The 20,939-nt window shown below is 42.1% G+C and overlaps 4 protein-coding genes across 10 annotated transcripts in view; 1 reads left to right on the top strand and 3 right to left on the bottom strand.

The window, feature by feature from the left end:
• The window catches only part of LOC140577237 (butyrophilin-like protein 8), a 161,721-nt gene extending 160,431 nt beyond the window's left edge, over positions 1-1,290 (top strand). For all 4 annotated transcript variants that reach the window (XM_072697108.1, XM_072697110.1, XM_072697111.1 and 1 more), the window contains one exon: positions 816-1,290. In XM_072697108.1, the coding sequence (XP_072553209.1) occupies positions 816-940 (125 nt within the window). In that variant the 3' untranslated portion in view covers positions 941-1,290. The remainder of the gene's footprint in view (positions 1-815) is intronic.
• Positions 1-20,939, bottom strand: part of LOC140577232 (uncharacterized) — a 222,032-nt gene that overhangs the window by 90,733 nt on the left and 110,360 nt on the right. Inside the window, exons 16-18 of the mRNA XM_072697100.1 lie at positions 18,766-18,939; positions 15,118-15,288; positions 13,738-13,911 (exon numbers count right to left, since the gene is read on the bottom strand). Coding sequence (XP_072553201.1) covers positions 13,738-13,911; positions 15,118-15,288; positions 18,766-18,939 — 519 coding nt within the window. The remainder of the gene's footprint in view (positions 1-13,737; positions 13,912-15,117; positions 15,289-18,765; positions 18,940-20,939) is intronic.
• LOC140577239 (endophilin-A1-like) lies at positions 1,099-8,218 on the bottom strand. Of its 4 annotated transcripts, none has more exons than XM_072697116.1 (6): positions 8,111-8,199; positions 6,840-6,942; positions 5,773-5,841; positions 5,500-5,572; positions 5,207-5,350; positions 1,099-4,738 (listed from the first exon to the last, which is right to left on the bottom strand). In XM_072697116.1, the coding sequence occupies exons 2-6, from the start codon at positions 6,897-6,899 to the stop codon at positions 4,626-4,628; spliced, it is 459 nt and encodes a 152-aa protein (XP_072553217.1). In that variant the 5' UTR covers positions 6,900-6,942; positions 8,111-8,199; the 3' UTR covers positions 1,099-4,625. The 4 variants fall into 4 exon arrangements, with proteins under 4 accessions (XP_072553217.1, XP_072553215.1, XP_072553218.1 ...); XM_072697114.1 differs by having other exon boundaries at positions 7,963-8,191; XM_072697117.1 differs by lacking the exon at positions 6,840-6,942 and having other exon boundaries at positions 8,111-8,218.
• Positions 10,233-20,939, bottom strand: part of LOC140577234 (ribonuclease inhibitor-like) — a 237,155-nt gene continuing 226,448 nt past the window's right edge. Inside the window, exon 15 of the mRNA XM_072697104.1 lies at positions 10,233-12,517. Within this exon, the coding sequence (XP_072553205.1) occupies positions 12,505-12,517 (13 nt within the window). The 3' untranslated portion in view covers positions 10,233-12,504. The remainder of the gene's footprint in view (positions 12,518-20,939) is intronic.

The following is a 20,939-nucleotide window of genomic DNA, read 5'->3' as shown; positions in this document are numbered from 1 at the left end:
GAATTAGGGTGGAATATACCTGACAGCACAGAGCAAGACGCCGACACATCACCACTGCAGCTCTACACGCTGGGAGGAGAACGCTAACTGCTAATTCTGCTACCTCAGCTAACAGACACCTGTGTGAGGGAGGAGAGGGAGGAAGGTTATGCTCTCTGGACTCCTGGACACTGACGGGTGGCTGTGGCATCACCAGCTATACGACCTGTGACCAGTGCTTAGACAGCTGTGTGACTGAATGAATTACATGTCTTCTCATGTACTGATGCTCCTGTGCAATTTTACACCATTGATAAGATGTAGGAAGATATATGTCCAAATGTTTGTGGACAGCCCAATAGAATAGGACTCTCTGGAGCAGATCAACATCATGACCCTATGGGCTCCATGCTGCCTAATGCCAGGCGTGGGCTAGAGGGGTATAAAGCCCCCCAGCACTGAGGAGCTGTGGAGCAGTGGAAGAACTGTGTTCTCTGGAATGATGGTGGTGGAGCTCCATCCAGTACTTTTGGGATGAGTTGGGGATGATGAGGTGAGGTGGTGATCATCATCCAACATCCTGACCTCACTAACACTCTTGTCACTGAATGCAATCAAATCCTTACAGCAATGCTGCTCCAAAATCTAGTAGAAAGTCTTCTTCTCTGAACAGTAGAGGCAGTTACTCCAACAGAAGCAGGATGAGCTTTTTTAAAAAGAATAAAAAAAAATGAATAAAGAATGAATGATCAGGTGTCCCAATACTTTTGTCCATCTCAATTTTTCTTTTTGAGTAAAGTAATTGAACAGTGATGTGTTTAAACGTATCTCAACAGAAGGCCTCCAAGAACCCGTCCTCTCTCCTGCTCAGTGGACACGGGTGCAGTTCACGCTTCTGCCAGAAGAGGAGCTAGATCAGGTCGACCTGAGAAAGTATGACCTGTTGGAGGAAGGCTTTTAGGAGCTGTAGAAGGATCATGCAGAGAAGCTGGGAGAGCACTTCAGTAGAAATGATAGTTTAGGAGGTTTGGGCCGCTAATTAAAATGTTGTAAGCACAGAGGCAGAACTGTGCTTTTTGGGGATTAGTAGTTTATAAGTGTATTGATTTATAATATTTAAATCACACATCAGTACTTAGCTATGTTTGTTTTAGAAGTATCATTTTTGAGGAGTAGTGTGAACAGGAGAGATGTAATCTTCACATAATGACTAATGTCACCTTTATGACTTTATAAAGGATTTAATCTGCTATTAAAAACAGTACATTAAACACATCACACCAGACAGGACACACCACAGTAAATCACAGATTTACAGGCTGTTTGTAAACATATATAAATTATATTATATTTGTATCTCATCTTTTTTGTTGCTCTTATTTACTGCAATAAATTCATTAAATACATTTGTCTGTGCTCTTCCCTTCACAACGTCCCTGTATGTTATTGTTATTATTATTATAATAATTATTATTATTATGATGAATATTAAAAAAAACTGTTTTCTGCAACAGTCGCTACTCGCTGTTTTGACCACCAGGTGGCACTAACGTTCTGCTGTTAACTCTATAAATATATTATTATATTTTATTATTGAGTCACATTTTGACTTTTGTTTGTCAGTGCATTTATTTTACTAATATCTTTTCTCACAGTCAAGCACAGGAGAAAAGAATGACATCAACAAACAAACAAATAAACAAATAAATTGATAAACACAGAGAGGAACAAACACAGCAGATTAAGGTGAACAGCAGTCGATCATCACACCAACATCAATCAACTGTCAGCACTCAAAGAACAATGATCAAAGAACATGCTGTGTGATTCTCTCTCTCTCTCTCACACACACACACACAGGGAGGAGCACAGTGACAGATTAAGGGGCAGAGAGGTGCAGGTCAGCAGGGGGCAAGTAGGGACCCTCAATCAGTCAAATGCCTCACTCCAAATGAGAGCTGGGCAGCGTATCACTGTTATCAGTTTATCAACAATAATAAACATTTTTGGCACTAAAATAAACTCAAAATCGCTCCAATAAGAAATAATGAGTGATTGTGAGTGTCTACAGCCTCTCAACATACTGGCATCACACACACAACAATACTGATGATCAGTTTTAGTGATACTGATCAATAACTACTATTATAGCCATAATAACACTCTATTGTTACCATGGTGATACAATTACACTGTAAGATTCCCTTAATCCAGAGCGCAGCAGCTAGGCCTTTAACAGGAACCAGAGAAAGCCGAGCCACCTGCTGAACGCCTCACACCTGTACTGGCCTCCCTTCACTGGTTACCAGTTTAACTTTACTTTGGTTTAAAGCTCTAAAGGGTGTCAGTCTGACCCGTTTCTGACCTCTTGAGCTCTGGGGTGTTTTAGGATCTTCTAATCAGCTGCTTTAGGACTAGTCCCCCCCCCCTGCATACGGATCATCTACAGCTGATGCTTTACGTCACCCAGTCTGATCTGATTCTTGTCTTTCAGAAAAGACCTCAAACTGGGGGAAATCCCACCAAAACCAACCAGCCAATCAGTGCTGGTTGTCAATCAGTTCTTTTTTTCTAAAAAGTATTAAGGCTAAATAAATAAATAAATAAATTAATATATTTAAAGAAGACGCAGAAAGAATGTGTCACTAATAACATGCAGAGAGAACACTTCCACAGATTTCAGACAGCCAGTTAACTACAGTAATCAGAACACACACACACACACACACACACACACACACACACACGTACTGTGCCTACACTGGAATGTACTCTTCATATAATCTGAACATCAGTTATATTTGATTAATATTGTAGAAATAAGATTATGAGATTTCTGGGCTGCAGCTGCTTCGTGAGGACAGGAACCACAGCCGAGCGCGTTCAGCCAATCACATGCTGTAACTAAGTGTGAGAGGGAGGGGAGTTGAGGGGACGTTAACGGGCCATGTTAAGCTGGCTTTGGTCACTCAGGGTAAAAAGGCCGGAAGCTGGATCCTGGTTGGATTTGCTTCAGCAGGATTCTGCTAATTACAGCAGCCATTACTATTAAAGAGCTAATGACCTTCTACTACTGATCCCTTACAGTAAAAACAATGCCTGATACACACACCTATACACACACACACACACACACAAATGTGGACAAAAGTACTGGGACACCTACTCATTCATTCTTTTTTCTGAAATCAAGCAGATTTAAAAGAGCTGATCCTGCTTCTGTTGGAGTAACTGCCTCTACTGTCCAGAGAAGAAGGCTTTCTACTAGACTCCGGAGGAGCATTGCTGTGAGGATTTGATTCGGATGATCATCACTCCACCTCATCATCCCCAACTCCCCAACTTATCCCAGAACACAGTTCCAGAGAGTCCTATTCTATTGGCAGTACTTCTGCAGGGACTAGACAAGCTGTGTGTGTGCATTTGCACATGTGTGTCAGCAGTGGGTGCAACTTAAAGTAGCTGAATGCATTCATTAGAAGGGCTGTCCACAAACATTTGGACACATAGTGCCCTGCAGTAGTGAAGTAGTGCCCTGCTCCAGTGCCCTAGAGTAGGTGGATCTGGAGCTGGTCCACAGGGGCAGGGCAGGAGTGTGGGTCAGATTCAGCTGCTTGAGTAACAGATGACTGTTGAACACAGCCTTCTGCTCATCAACAGACCCAACTTCACGAGCCAATCGAGGCTAAGCTGAATACAACCTAACACTGACACCCTTCACCACACACACACACACACACACACCCTGCAGGTTCACACAGTGAAGATGTATGGATGCAGCACTGACTTAAACTGGTTAAACTGGTCAAATGAAACATAATAAGGTGCTGAACTGGACATACACTGTTCCCCTTCACATTTATATTAACAGCAAGCCACACCTCAGATCCGCACGAGGTAAAGTCTAAAAGCTTCTGCGCCCAAAAAACATCTTTTTGTTTAAAAGTCAATTGGAGAGAATTTTACCCCAGTATCCACATCTGTAATGATGCAAGATGCCCAAAACAGCCAGAAACAGAGTCCCAGTGGTCCCAGTTCTAGACTGCTACAGCTACTGCATGCAGGACGTCAACAAAAACACCACAAGACAAGTGCACAGACTGAGCACACTCACACCCGGAGAGATTAACAAAAGAAAGCAGGAAGACGAACAGCCACAGTCACCAGCTGAGAGGAGACGCCCCCTACAGACCAGTTTCCACACTGAAGTCTAAGCTCTTAATTGGGAAAGCTGGCCGATGGTCCTGCAGGTCAGTGCAGAACCCCTCTCTAAACACAAAACACACACACACACACACACACACACACACACACACACACACACACAGACCGACCACCTGAGCTGCTCTAAACACAAACACTTCAGAGTGTGACATTATGTTCACTGTCCCTATCATCTTCATCTTTATCATCATCTTCATCCTCTTCATCCTCTTCCTCCTGGCCCGATCTCCGTGGCAGCAGATCATCAGAGACAGTATTGAAAGAGTAGCACAGATGCACAGCGAATGCAAACCGGGTCGCTAGGCAACAGAAGGGATGAGCAGCGCGCAGTAGGAGAGGGCTAGTGGGGCAGAGGCACCAGGATGTCCGCGTAGTTGATGGGGAAGAAACCCGACTTGCCGTGGATCATCCCCTCATACCAGCTACCGATTGGCTGATTGGCGGGAGTAATAGGGTGAGAGGGTGAGAGGGTGAGCTGAGTGGTTGATATGGGATCCGAGTTGGTTGCTATGGTACTGGTACTGGTTGTTGAGAACTGAGTAAACAAGTAAATGAGTGTGAGAGTGATTCAGCAGTGAAAAGAACTTTCTTTCAAAGGAGCATTTCTATTGGTCTATTCTTCATGAATGTCTAATAAAGAAGATCTGCCACATCTGAAACTGAGATACAAGGATTTTGCACCAATATTGTTCTTCAATTCTACATTTATGTGGATTCAGAAATATATTGATGAAAAATCAATACAGGGAAAGAGATCAGAAAAGAATTCTAAGATAATTATGACAACAGATGAGTATAGTGATGGAATAAGCTACTAAATTCTTAAATATAGTAATAATTCTGTATTAAAATCAAACAAATCATAAAATCAAACAAATTAATAAAAATAAACAAAATATACAAATAAAAATAAACAGAACCTTCTCTGAGGGTCAGAGTGATAACAGTGGGGATATGGGGTTAAACTGGTGAATCAATGTGTGTGTGTGTGTGTGTGTGTTACCAAAGCTGGACTCCTCTCCGAGTTCCCGGACAAATTTCTGCATTGCGTCTCCGAGCACGCTCTCGGCCTGCGGGTATCCTGGCCCTTTCTCCTGACCACGGATCTTAGACACTGTGTTTATCATACTCAGCTTCGCCCTGGATGCTGTAGTGCGTACACACACACACATTTCATTTAAATAAATGTATGAAATATACAAAACAACCATAACCAATAATAAACTAAATGACTAATAAACGGTATATTGTCACCTTAGCCTGCAACACACACACACACACACACACTGCACTAACCTGGGTTTGGTTGTAGGTATTCTGTAGTTCTAGTCATGATGTCCAGCACTGCTCTGCTTGTGGTGTCCACTTTCTACATAACCAACACACACACATGTACACACACAGTTGGTGTAGTTTTGCACAATTCTGGTACAATAAGAACAACTGTCAGATGTCAAGTAGTGAAAATGGAGATAGGAGGTTTCTGAGCGACAGCAACAACGTGCTTTCCGTCAGCAGTTCTGCTTCGTCTGGTGCTTCATCACAGAAACATCACTGTCCTCTTTTTACCTTTTCCATTTCTTTAAAGTCATCGTCAAGTTTAGTGCCTTCTGCTCCTCCAACCTTCTCACTTACTTTCTGTAAGAAACACACACACACACACACACACAAACACACAAACACACACAAACACACACACGTTGAAGATGATAAATGAAGTCCCTCTTCACTTAAGTGTAATAAACAGCGGCATTCTGCAGCCACCAGGGGGCACCACAAAAAAATGACACCATTAGAGCAGGGGTTCCCATCGGGGTTTAAGTGGTCAAATGACGTGTATAGCTGATGTAGGGATGGTGACACTTCACACTTCACACTTCAAACAGTACATTTCATACACAATTACTGTTTATATCACATCATTAAAATGGTGGAGGGATACATGCTGCAGGGTGTAGTGCGGCTACAGAAAGTAGTCCCTAAAGAAAACTGCATTAGTGGAGATTCTCCACTATTTTACCTTCATCTTCATCTTCATCATCATCATCATCATCATCATTCCATATAAAACTCGTGTATATGACTCGTGTAGCTGCTCTGGTGGGTTGGATAGGGAATAAAACAGCTATCTTTGTGTTAACACTACGCGTGATGTGAGATATGGTACAGCACAGATGACACAGGGGTTAAGATTCAGTGCACTGTGATTTACTGTGATACTGTAAGCAGGACCATATACTGCGATTGTTTTAAAAATGTATAATAATAATACACCTCAGAACAGTGGGATCTGAAGACGGAGTACAACACTAAACACAACAATAAATGAATCACTGTCTGACACCAATCTCTACATCTAAACCATTCATTAATAATCAATACTGTGATTTAGAGAATCAATACAGTATCACAGATCATAAAACCACAATACTTTAATATAGGCATATATCCTAACACCACTAATCATGTCAGATAACACATCACATGAAGCACTGTGAACTGTCTCACTGTGTGTGTGTGTGTGTCTGTGTGTACGGCCTGCATGAGATACAGAGAACAGAGAGGAGAGAGAGGCTAGTTTCCATAGCATCAGAAACCCGGCAACAGCATCAGAGAGGAAATAGAGAGGTCTTCACCTGCCTGAATCTTTCATCTCTCTGTCTGTCTGTCTGTCTGTCCATCTGTCTAACATCCATCCATCACTGATCTGACGCCCCTCACTGTGTTTTTCTGATGTTCCTACAGATTATAATAGCCATTAGTGAATAGCAGCTGATGTCTTCACACACACACATACACACACACACACACACACACAGGCAGCTCATTTGCCTTTGACTGTATATTTATTTGATGAAGTTTAGACCATCTGCACCCACAACAGGGGGTCAACATGGTGCTCCTCTCTACACACACCGATAAACACACAGCTACCAGTCTACACTGCAGTCAGAGCTGTTCTACAGTGGAGGTTCTAGATAAGCTCCCCAGTCAGAGCTGTTCTACAGTGGAGGTTCTAGATAACCTCCCCCAGTCAGAGCTGTGGTTCTACAGTGGAGGTTCTAGATAACCTCCCCCAGTCAGAGCTGGAGTTCTACAGTGGAGGTTCTAGATAAGCTCCCCCAGGCAGAGCTGTGGTTCTACAGTGGAGGTGAAGGGAAGCAGACGTCTGAAGCTCTAATAAAAGCTCCTCACAGAAAGTTCCTTAGCCTGCAACACACCTGTTCCTGTTGTTTTTGTCTGGCAGATATACAACATTATGTAAGTTTGTCTAAACTTCATTTGTTCATGTTCTGAATATAAATAAGTAAATAAATGATCTATAAATATGACATTTTACTGTACTTTTTAACCCGTTTCTAAATATTTACACATCATTTCTAAGTATTTAAACATAACCGGTTAGAAGTATATCTGTGTTGTAGTCATGACGACCGACGTCTGGTTCGCATCACCACCACTGTAAAGAGATCAGTACAGCACGCGCTACTTCCCATATTTCACTTCCAGTAAATAAACAGTAAATTAAAACTGTGCAGGGCTGTGATCTCTGTTTACAAACCATGTCATTTGATCAGGGTATCCAAACTTTTGCATCAGACTGTCTTAGTATTGACCCATAAGTCCCCGTTGACTGTTAAGGCAGTAAGAGTAACTGCTGATGAACACAGCAGGAGCTGGTGTGTGAGAATGGAGGAAGATGAAGGTGGGGTGAGGGATGAAGAGCTCTCTGACCCCTCTGTATCTCTATAACGTTACCTCTCACTCCGGACACTGGACACACAGAGACGAGCTAGAAGACTGAGAGAACCGGACCTCGCCCCGGGAGACGGTAGCGGATCAGTAGCCGGAGGAGAGGCCCCCGACTCCGGGCTCCGGTATGATCACCAGCGGGAGCAGATCTTACCTGCGTGGCTTTGTGGAACTGCTTCTTCAGCCCCGCCACAGACATGACCGGAGCTGCGGAGAGGCGGGGCCGCGGAGAGGCGGAGCTGCTGCTGCTGCTGCGGGAGAGCGCCTCTACTCCATCCGGGATACCGAGCGGCGCCTGACGTCACAGCCCCTCAGCTACCATCAACATCCCCCTCTCTAATAGTGTAACAGTGCCCCTCACATCTGCCCCCCCCCTCCTCACCTGTTCACTGTTTTACTTCACCTGAAAAACATTTTCAGCCTTCATCACCCATCATCTGCTGCTCTGAATCTCCCAGTATCCTTTTATTATTACACTATATTACTAATACTAGTATCACTACCACTAATAATAACACAATAATATGCATAATGAATAATCACAATCACTATATATATAGTTGTTGTTATTATTATTATTATAAATAGTTGGAGTAATAGTAATCATATTACTATTGGCACTAGGATAAGGGTTTATTATTATTATTATTATTATTATTATTATTAATAATAATATTAATATTAGTAATAGCAGTAATAATTACAATAAAATATCAATAATATAAATAGGAATTACTACAATTATGTTTTGGGTTATATATAATGTTACAATTATTCTTGTATTAACAATATTCTCCTTTTTTTTTTTTTTACTGAAAAATACATAAACGCTCCTCATCATGATTCAGTACCAGTGGAGTATTAGTGGGGTGTGCTGTGTTCAGTTCAGGACAGTTTAACAGAGCTTTACCTGCTCCAATAAAACACTCCAGAAACGGGTCAACCATCACAATCCCACCTCTAACTCACTGGTCACTCCTTCTACAGAAGCTGGAGGTCTTGATGTAGTCATGGATGATCAGTTATGGTTCTCAGGTCATGTTGCAGTTCTGACTCGGTCCTGCAGATTTCTCCTGGACAACATCCAGAGACTTCGACCCTTCCTCTCTAGAGAGGTCGCCCAGGTTACTGTTCAGTCTCTCCTCACTTCAAGACTTGACCACTGCAGCTCTCTTCTGGCTGGTCTTCCTCTGCTCACCATACTTGACCCCTTCGCACTTGATGGTGATGGTCAAAAGCCGATCCGCACCGAGAGCCCTTCCAGCTTCAATATATTCATAATATATTCATATTGACTTGTGTTTAGGAGAGTCTAAGATTAGAGGATGTCTGAATTATTAGTCTATTCAAACTAGCTGAGGTTCTTCTTCAGTAAACAGTGAAGCTCTTCTGTCGCTCTGGAGAAAAGATTCTGATACATGCTGTAAATGTAAATGTCTAACTTCTGATCCTACTGATCCTGCTGTCCAGAGACCTGCAGGTCTGAGAGGCTGCAGGGTGTCCTGTTTCTGCAGGATGGGATCAGCGCTCAGGTTCAGGGAGTTTTTACTGAACTGCAGCAGAGAGCCGAATTCACTACTGAAACTCTAAAGCTCGGCCTTTAATGTTTACTTTCTCTCTCACCTCCTCCAATTTTAATACACACTGCTTCTTAAAATTAAGTCAAATTATTTATGAATAATATTTATTACCAATGTTTACAAATGAGTTTTTCTCTGAATTTTACAATTTAAATTTGACTCATTTTTAGTGTAGCTGAGTATTTACAACAATCAGGGATTAACATTAAAATAACATTAACATTAATTATCATTCAAATATTTAGTAATGAAGTAAACAGTGCATCTATTACCCAGCTGACAACAATACACTTCACTGTTCTAACCAGTAGGAGCAGACCAGGGTCCAGCGAGTGATGGTGTAATGAAGAGCAGTGTGGCTTTACTCCAACAGCAGAAGAGGTCAGAGTAGAGAAGGTGTGTAGAGTCGAGCGATGATCAGAATTCATATTACATCACTGACCACGGCCTTAAAATACCAGCTGCTGACCACAGAGCCTCAAAACCATCTAAACGTGTGTTAGTGAGGTCCCAAAATGATTACCCTCAAGATCTAATTACACAGTTCACAGACACCTCCCCACTGCCCATTTGGACCTGAGCTGATTTTAATGAGAGGATGTAAATGTAGGGGGTTTAAAGCGTACGACAGTGAAGCCAAGAGAAGAGGCCTAACAGAGATTACTGTTTAGCACTAAGAGACAGACGTGGACCAGAGAATTTTAACATTCATTTTATTGGCTTCAAACTGTGACAGATTACACATATATACATGTATATACATACTATATGCATGTGTAACAGGGTGGTATGTGTGTGTAACAGGGTGATATGTGTGTGTAACAGGGTGGTATGTGTGTGTAACAGGGTGGTGTGTGTGTGTAACAGGGTGGTGTGTGTATGTGTATTGGTTTGAAAAAGTAACAGGGTTTATTTTATATATATAACAGATTACAGAGATTCAGAAATTCAGGTTCAGAAAGTAAAAATCAGCCCCAGGACCGTCTGGGTAGTTCTGCAGTGGCAGTGGTGGTTCAGCGGTTAGAGCGCAGGGCTTTTGATAACAGGTTGTGGGTTCGATTCCCGGGCTCTTGTTGGGCCCTTAAGCAAGGCCCTTTACTCTCTTTGCTCCCCGGGCACTGGAGTTGGCTGCCCACCACTCTGGGTGTGTGTGTACTCACTGCCCCTAGTTCACTAGTGTGAGTGTGTGTTCACTACCACAGATGGGTTAAATGCGGAGGACACATTTCGCTGTACATAGTATAGTGACAAATACGTGCACGTTTACTTTCTGGACCTGAATTTGCCACCATTGACAGGTTATATGTAACAGGGTTGTACGTGTATGTAAGAGATTATATGCATGTGTAACAGGGTGGTATATGTATGTAACAGGGTGGTGTGTGTGTGTGTAACAGGGTGGTATGTGTGTGTAACAGGGTGGTGTGTGTGTAACAGGGTGGTGTTAGTAAAGCAGAACAGTATAAAAGTTTACACTGAGGGATTATTCACAGTTCAGCACTGCTGCACAGTTTCCTGTTAGCTCTACAGGTCTTCACAAAGAGTTCCTTCACTGCACTGAGGGTTATCTGAGCTGAAGCAGGTCTATACTGTATCTGAACTGAAGCAGGTTATACTGTATCTGAGCTGAAGCAGGTCTATACTGTATCTGAACTGAAGCAGGTTATACTGTATCTGAGCTGAAGCAGGTTTATACTGTATCTGAGCTGAAGCAGGTCTATACTGTATCTGAACTGAAGCAGGTTATACTGTATCTGAGCTGAAGCAGGTTTATACTGTATCTGAGCTGAAGCAGGTCTATACTGTTTCTGAACTGAAGCAGGTCTATACTGTATCTGAGCTGAAGCAGGTTTATACTGTATCTGAGCTAAAGCAGGTTATACTGTATCTGAGCTGAAGCAGGTCTATACTGTATTTGAGCTGAAGCAGGTTATACTGTATCTGAGCTGAAGCAGGTCTATACTGTATTTGAGCTGAAGCAGGTCTATACTGTATTTGAGCTGAAGCAGGTTTATACTGTATTTGAGCTGAAGCAGTTTATACTGTATCTGAGCTGAAGCAGTTTATACTGTATCTGAGCTGAAGCAGGTTTATACTGTATTTGAGCTGAAGCAGGTTATACTGTATCTGAGCTGAAGCAGGTCTATACTGTATTTGAGCTGAAGCAGGTCTATACTGTATCTGAGCTGAAGCAGGTCTATACTGTATTTGAGCTGAAGCAGGTTTATACTGTATTTGAGCTGAAGCAGGTTTATACTGTATTTGAGCTGAAGCAGGTCATACTGTACTGAGCTGAAGCAGGTCTATACTGTATTTGAGCTGAAGCAGGTTATACTGTATCTGAGCTGAAGCAGGTCATACTGTACTGAGCTGAAGCAGGTTATACTGTATTTGAGCTGAAGCAGGTTTATACTGTATTTGAGCTGAAGCAGGTCATACTGTACTGAGCTGAAGCAGGTCTATACTGTATCTGAACTGAAGCAGGTTATACTGTATCTGAGCTGAAGCAGGTTTATACTGTATCTGAGCTGAAGCAGGTCTATACTGTATCTGAGCTGAAGCAGGTTTATACTGTATCTGAACTGAAGCAGGTCTATACTGTATCTGAGCTGAAGCAGGTTTATACTGTATCTGAGCTGAAGCAGGTCTATACTGTATCTGAGCTGAAGCAGGTTATACTGTATTTGAGCTGAAGCAGGCAGCAGAATTTGGAACATTTGGTGCTAAAAACAGAATCATACAGTTAGAGTAGGAGGTTGGATCATCACCAATGCTGTCTCATCTTCAAACATTCACACATAAGGGTTGTGATGAACACGTCCCTGTAGGTGTTTAGATTCTGACCAATGAGGAAACAAAGATTTAACAGTGTAGAATCACACTGTCTCTGTGTGTCAGTGTGTGTGTGTGTCTGTCTCTGAGGATGCAATAAGACGTTCTTCTTCTTCTGTATCAGATACTTCGCACTTCATGAATCAGCACTGCAAAACAAAAAGTAAGACACTGGTGAGTACAGAGTGTGTGTGTGAAGAGTACAGAGTGTGTGTGTGAAGAGTACAGAGTGTGTGTGTGAAGAGTACAGAGTGTGTGTGTGAAGAGTACAGAGTGTGTGTGTGAAGAGTACAAAGTGTGCGTGTGAAGAGTACAGAGTGTGTGTGTGAAGAGTACAAAGTGTGTGTGTGAGGAGTACAGAGTGTGTGTAAGGAGTACAGAGTGTGTGTGTTAGGAGTACAGAGTGTGTGTGTAAGAGGAGAACAGTGTGTGTGTGTGAGAGGAGAACAGAGTGTGTGTGAGAGAAGAACAGAGTGTGTGTGAGAGGGAAACAGTGTGTGTGTGTGTGTGTGTGTGTGTGTGAGGAGTACAGAGTGTGTGAGGAGTACAGAGTGTGTGAGGAGTATAGTGTGTGTGTGTGTAAGGAGAACTGTGTGTGTGAGAAGAGAACTGTGTGTGTGTGTGTGGAGTACAGAGTATGTGAGGAGTACAGTGTGTGAGTAAGGAGTACAGTGTGTGAGTAAGGAGTACAGTGTGTGTGTGTGTAAGGAGAACTGTGTGTGTGAGGAGAGAACAGTGTGTGTGTGTGTGTGAGGAATAGAATGTGTGAGATGAGTAGAATATGTGTATGTAAGGAGTACAGTGTGTGTGTGAGGAATACAATGTGTGTGTGAGGAGTACAGTGTGTGTGTGTGTGTGTTTGTGTGTGTGAGGAGTAGAGTGTGTGTGTAAGGAGTAGAGTGTGTGTGTAAGGAGTAGAGTGTGTGTGTGTGGAGTAGAGAGTGTGTGAGGAGTACAGTGTGCAGTGTGTGTGAGGAGTAGAGTGTGTGTGTGTGTGTGTGAGGAGTAGAGTGTGTGTGTGTGTGTGTGTGTGTGTGAGGAGTAGAGTGTGTGTGTGTGAGGAGTAGAGTTTGTGTGTGAGGAGTTAGGAGTAGAGTGTGTGTGTGTGAGGAGTAGAGTGTGTGTGTGTGTAAGGAGTAGAGTGTGTGTGTGTGGAGTAGAGAGTGTGTGAGGAGTACAGTGTGCAGTGTGTGTGAGGAGTATAGTGTGTGTGTGAGGAGTAGAGTGTGTGTGTGAGGAGTGAGGAGCAGAGTGTGTGTGTGTGTAAGGAGTACAGAGTGCGTGTAAGGAGTACCAGTGTGTGTGTGTGTGTGTGTGTGTGTGTGTGTGTGTGTGTGTGAGGAGAACAGTGTAAAATTCAGCTGCTTACTTTACTGTCAGGTGAGGAAATTTCTGCTTCAGCTGAGAGATCTTCTTCTGCAGTCCTGACTCTGTTATCTGATTACCGTTCAGATCCAGCTGTGTTAAAGCTGATGAGGGGTTCTCTGTAAGAGCTGAAGTCAGAGCAGCACAGCCTGTATCTGTGATAACGCAGTAAGACAACCTGCAGAGAGAAGAAGAAGAACATCTCATTAACATCTGATCTTCACTCAGTCCTCCTCACTGTTTACCGTGATGAACCACAGTGACCGCACATTGATAACCAGCTCCCTCACACATTACTGCTCTCTGAGGTAAACATCAGTCAGTATCAATCAACCACTACAGTCCAGCTTTACTTTTCTTCAGGAGGAGATCCCGTGCCGTCAGTTCCTGGAAGATTCAGTAGGAGGAAGACTCATCGTCCATTTCTCAGAAATGAAGAGTGAAAATGACTCAAACACACATCCAGCTGAACCCCCTCATCTACAGTCTCTGTACAGATAAGGAGCATTTCTTACACACTCTACATCATGAGGTCAGACACTGACTGGAAAAACAAGACTCCAGGAGAGGAACAGTCAATAATGTTCGAGACTCCAGAACGTTTATTTGGAGCTTCAACCCACAGCAAGATAATGATCCCAAACACACTGCAGAGAAAACACCACCTGTGTGTTTTTCAAAGTGGAGAAGTTCATTTAGTCACGTGATTTAAAGAGCCTGAAACAAGTCAGAGCTGAAGACTGCTGCATTAGAGGCTCTACAAAGCATCACCACAATAGCAGCACTTTAAACAGTCACTGCAGGCAAGAGACCCAGTATACAACACAGTGCTAAACATGACTGCTTAAACATGACTGCTTTAATGGACCCGTCACTGTTGTGTCCCAAACATTACAATGTTCTAGAATTAGGGGGAGTGTGTAGAAGTGCTGTAATTTAAACAGCACTTTTACAAAAGTGGAATGGATCAAATACCCTTAAATTAAAGTCTGGAATGGGGACTTTAATCACGTCTGACTAGTTTATCTGAAACGTTGAACTGTGGAGCAGAGGGAGTGTCTGTCCCAAACATTATGGAGGGCACTGTCTGAGCCTTACAATACATTCTACATTCCATTTACACATTCCAGCTGAAATGTACAGCTGCTACTGAACTTTTACCAACACTGAGGGAGAAAGGGACAGAAGGAGGCAAAAAGACATACATAGAGAGAGGGTAGGTGTTGCTTTTATTCTTTATACAATAAAGCTCTCTTTTGAAATTCTCACCTGCACACAGTTCAAATGTGTGTGCTATTTTGTGTGTGTGTGTGTGTATTTGTGTGTGGGCTGTACGTACTGTATGTGTGTATGATCTGCACCCATCATTAACAGATGATCTTACCTCAGTGTCTCCAGTTTACAGTGTTCACTCTTCAGTCCCTCACTGAGCTCCTCCACTCCTGAATCCAGCAGTTTATTGTAACTCAGGTTCAGATCTTTCAGTGAGTTCACTGATCTGAGAACTGAGGCCAGATCTGACCAGCTTCCTTTTGTGAGAGAACACCTTTCCAGACTGGGAGAGAAAGAGAATTGATCAGAAGCTAGATACATACAAATACACACACACACTAAAGTAACTAAAGCCCTGGAACTCAGATCTTAACTAGAACTTGAACTTTAAATGAGCTTCATTCAGGAGATCTTCGGAAACGGTTACGCAAACAGACTAATGAGGCACTATTTATTTGTGTTTCTCTACATTATATTGATACTGACTTCTAATATGGACCGGTATCAGCCATACAGAACACCTACACTGTTCCCGCACCCGTATCACTGCTGATCCTGCACCCGTATCACTGCTGATACTGAACCCGTATCACTACTGACACTGCACCCGTATCACTGCTGATACTGAACCCGTACAACTGCTGACACTGTACCCGTATCACTGCTGATCCTGCACCCGTATCACTGCTGATACTGCACCCGTATCACTGCTGACACTGCACCCGTATCACTGCTGATACTGCACCCGTATCACTGCTGACACTGCACCCGTATCACTGCTGATACTGTACCCGTATCACTGCTGATACTGCACCCGTATCACTGCTGATACTGAACCTGTATCACTGCTGATACTGAACCTGTATCACTGCTGACTCTGCACCTGTATCACTGCTGACACTGCACTTCTACACAGGAACATATTCTGGCTTGCTACGCTCAGTCTGGAGCACTGAAGTCAGGAGTAGCATCAGTGTGAAACTAACTGAGCGTGCTGCAGAATTATTGAGCACTGACGCGAGCGCTGTTAGACTGGAGTCCAGATCTGCACTTTAAGTCTGAACATGTGATCTTGCTGTTCTGTTCATGTCAGATTTCTGAGAAACAGTCAGGGTTCTGAATCACTGAACACTTTCTCAGTGATTAAATTAAAGCTACTCATACAGAATTACCATCTCGGTGTGAATGACATATCAATAATAATGTACCACTTGCCAAATATAAATACAACTATTGAATTTAAAATGAAATGTTGAGCCCAAACCTGCTTGATTTAATGGGAGAATTTAATTCTAACTTTGATTCTGATATTCCTCCATACTGAACACTTATACAGCTGAAAGTTTGCTGAACTAAAACGTTGTCTTTAGTTTGTTAATGAAAGATCAACAACAACAAAAGAAATCCCCAGCGTAATCCCATGTGTTGCATATAAGATGTCCGTGAACCAGAAGAATTCTGGAATCTGGCAGAAAGTCCGAATTTGGCACAACACCTGCAGCTTGAGAGAAGTACCGCTACGCAAGACAAAAAACAGCAAAGAGTAAAATGTACAAGTGACTGTCCTGTGTACTGGTGAGTTCAGGCCCACTTCAAGCACTGATAATGACATTATTGCTCAGTGTTTTACTTCATGTTTTTAAAGAAGTGATAATGAATAAATCCTAATGAATAATGAATAAAGTCATAATGAATGAATCACAGTTTTTTGGTTTATGTTTTCTAGATGCATTACACAGCTTTTTATGTCAATTCATGCAGTTTCGATATTTACTGTCAATTTTTTCTTTCACCACCAGTGATTGTTTTGCAAAATACATTATAATAGATGTGTCCATTTATGTATGCTAATTCATTTGCCAATATAAAAAAATTGTAATATGTTTTACAAATACAAAACATTAAATAAACTACTTTCTTAGCAAAATCTACCTTTTCTCTTTTTTATGGATTGTAGTTTGTGTTGGTGGGGGATAAACTGCTCCAGTTTCTGGTTGGTTTAAGAAAGTAAAGTGGGTCAGCAGATCACTCATGCTGCCGGCTTTGCTCTGGTTTCAGCAGCTGTGATTCTGCTCAGTATCAGTGATGTAAGGGGATCTATTAAGGGCTGTGGAAGAGCAGGAATCAGGGTTCCACTCGTTTCCACTGAGACAGGGACCTGTGCTAATGATGACTACAGGCAGCGGGACCTCCTTGATATGTTGTTAATATTGATACATATGAAAACAGGTCTTTGAGGGTCTGCAGTGATCACCTAGTGGCAGTGAACTACCAGGGGGTTTCCCATGGACTGGAACATGGCAGGAACAGATTTACAGTGCTGTGAAGATTATTCTTGAGAAATATTGTCTGAATTTTTGTCATTTTTCTTAACTGTCTTGCAGTTCAGTCTATTTAGTTTGGTACAGAAACTCCATCAGTCATTTATACATGTATACATGTCTTATCGTGTGTGTTACTCAGCACAGCTGAAAAATTAGAGCTCAGTACAGAACTAAAACCCAGCTGTAAAACAGTCTAATTCTAAACCCTAAACCTGTTCCATAAGTCTTACTTTCTTTACAGTCTTAAACACACAGTGGTCACTTCCTGAGAGTATGGTGTGTTTGGTGTGTTTATGGTCTTTATCTGCATAAGCTGTGTAAAGCATCAGGCTTGTTGAAATTCAATGTGTAGTTTTTTGTGTAATATAAATTTTATTATTCATGAATTCATTAAATTATTATACTGCAGACGGCTGGTGTTTGAAGTTTATCAGCTGTCTGCCTAACTGAGTTTAGAGACTGTAGTCTAGGATTACTAAAGACAAGCTAAATGTGTCTCTGTAGGTGCTCTCTGTTCTACAAGACTGTCTTTCCAGGAATATTTCTAGTGCAGTCAGCTACTATTTCTGCTTTAGGAGAACGGATTTGATCATTAAACCATGGGATGAGCTTTCACTGCCTAATCCTTTAATGTCTCAAGGGTGCCACAATATTCTTCTAATATTCTCTATTCCTTTAGTAGTAATATCCAGTTTGAGGAATTATAGATCTGGGAGGTCATCAATAAAACTACCAGCTGTAGAGGATGAGAATTTACGACCAGTGTTCTGGTTTATGATTAGAGTATAATGTAAATAGCAGCTATAACTCCACCCCGCCACACACAAGGGTGGTGTATGTACCTGTGGTTTGCAAGCGTGGTCTAATCCATGTTTCTGTGAGACAGAGCATCAAATCCCTGACCAGTAATGGTGTCACTGAGAACAGCTTTAGAATTCAGCTATAAAATGAATCATAGTATAAGTTGTAGTGCTAGTGTAGTGTTAGATCAGTGGTGCTGATCAGAGGAAGTTGGGTAAACCAGTTTAATACAGGTTAAGCTGTTAGAACAGACTTTCTGTTCACCCTGAATCTGGGTTTAATTAGAGGAACAGGCTCAACAGAGTGGACTCTACATGACCCTCTATCAGAAAGTCGGTGTGGCTTCGGCTCTGATAAGTCAATATCTGCAAAATAACCAATCACATGGACAGCTTCCTCTCTGCTGGTGGAACTTTACACAGTGCGTCTGCCTGAGGGTGTTTGTAGTTTCTTATTCATATTTATCATCTCGCTTTCATCTATGTATGATTATGATTAGTAAAGAATGTAATACTACTGTATAATCTCTCTCATTAGAGAGACAGAGAGAGAGAGAGCGCAAGAGAGACAGCCTTACACAGAACACTAACTAAACTCATGTGTGATCTGCATTCATCAGTAACAGATGATCTTACCTCAGTGTCTCCAGTCTACAGTGTTCACTCTTCAGTCCCTCACTGAGCTTCTTCACTCCTGAATCCTGCAGTATATTCTCACTCAGGTTCAGCTCTTTCAGTGTTAAGCTCGGTGAGCAGAGAACTGAGGCCAGAACTGCACAGCTTTCCTCTGAGAGAGAACACTCATTCAGCCTAGAACAGAAACGAGTACACATCAGAACACTGCATACAAACAGACTGACGGAGGGGGTGGAGGTGGTGGAGGTGGGCGGGGGGTATGTAAAGTAGCTGGGTGTGAGAGCGCACTATCATGACTATCTGCTGATTCTCTTCTTCATACTAATGAGATCTGAAATTCCTCCTCCATAAAGAAACAGAACAGTCCACTCCTAACGTGTGTGTGGTTGTAATGTTTTGGCAGATCAGTGTATTTTGTCTTTGTTTTCATTTCTGTTGTTTTGGTGGATCTGAATCTGGCTGTTGGCTACAGAGGGTTCAGAGGGCAGGAGAAATTGAATAGTAAGGCCAATAGGTTCTACTACACTGACCAGAGAGGGAAACACACACACACGTTTGACTTTATGGTTTTTCGTATCAGTACATATAAGAAAAACATCTATACTTACAGTTGAAACCCGAAGTTTACACACACTGTCTGATCTCAAATCAGACTAAACCTTTCTGGTTATAGATCAGTTAGGATCTTCTGATATGTTTGCTGATCAGATCAAACTGTGTGTTTGAGGTCCACAGGTGTGCCTCCAATTAACTCAAATATCAATTAACCTATCAAAATCTTTCAAAAGCCATGACCTCATCTGGGCTTTCACCCGTTTCACCTGTTTACAGACAGTCATCTTAGTGTATGAAAACCTGTGACCTTAAATAATGATATAATCCTGACTCCCTTAAACCCAGAGAGATTTAAGATCAGACAGTGGATGTAATGTTTTATACAGTGTATGTACAACTTCTGGTTTTACTGTAAATCATTAGCATTAGTGTCATTAGGGCTCTGTCAGTTTTATATATTGTTTTAAATAATTGTTTTTGTGATAAAATGGAGAAGCTTTGTTTTAAATGAATCTGGGTACTGGTTTTGGTTTAATTGCCTTCTGTTCTGAACCTGCTGTGTTATGATAATAAGCATTGATGACAGTGCTGTAAGACTTTCCCCTGATCAAACACACCTGATTCAGTTAATCAGCTAATTAACAAGCCCTTCCTGAACTGAAGGCTGTGTTAAATCATGAAACTCCACTGAAGTGTGTAGACGGGTTCTGCAGGACCCCCCTGTCCTCATGCTCAGAGCTGTGATGAAGGCTGGGTTGGACTGATGTAAGTGTGTGAATTCTGATCTGACTGTCAGATTTTAACACCACTATGAAAGTAAATTCAGTGTGTGCTCTTGTTCACACTGCCACACATAACAAATCTGAGTCACACTGAAGAAAATCATTGTAATCTGCTTTATGAACGTGGCGTAGGAAACATAAAGGAAAAGGGTCGGTCCAATGTTTTCTTTTTTTTTTTTTGTTTTTCTTTTTATCTACAGTGTAATCTGTAGGAAGATCTGAACAGCCTGTCCATCACAGAACTGTCGGTTCAATACATCTGTGTTGCAGCAGCAAGATCACCCACAGATCATGTTGACCCCCTTATGATCTACGTATGCTCCAGAGCTCAGCAGAGAACACATCACAGTGACGTCAGGGCTCATTTAAGAGTAATCATTAACATAGAACGTAGAAACATGGAGGTCAGTAGTGAATGATGAGAGACAAAGACGACCATAATCCCTGTGTTGGACACAGGAACTGAATTTCCACTGACCGCTTCCTCTCTGCTGGAGAAACTGTACACACTACGATTGTCTTCATATTCTTATTTATCATCTCACTGAGTATGATTAGTAAAGACTGTAATATCACAGCTAGGACGACAGGACGACACTAGGGTTGCAGCGGTAACTGGTTTCACGGTTGTCAAACCGTGGATGTAACCAATCTCCACCCCCCTAAAAAAAATCAGCAGTGTGGGACTGCTCCTGATACCCGCAAAACAGACGTGTGGATGAGTGAGGATGGGTTTCCCATTTGCAAACAATGTAGGCGTAAAGTGGCAGCTAAAAGAGGGAATACCTCAAACTTCTCTTATACCTCAAAATACCCCTTCTCTTCTCCCATCTATGA

This window comes from Salminus brasiliensis, chromosome 14 (assembly GCF_030463535.1).
Source record: "Salminus brasiliensis chromosome 14, fSalBra1.hap2, whole genome shotgun sequence".
NCBI lineage: Eukaryota > Metazoa > Chordata > Actinopteri > Characiformes > Bryconidae > Salminus > Salminus brasiliensis.
This window is presented reverse-complemented; position numbering and strand designations above follow the sequence as displayed.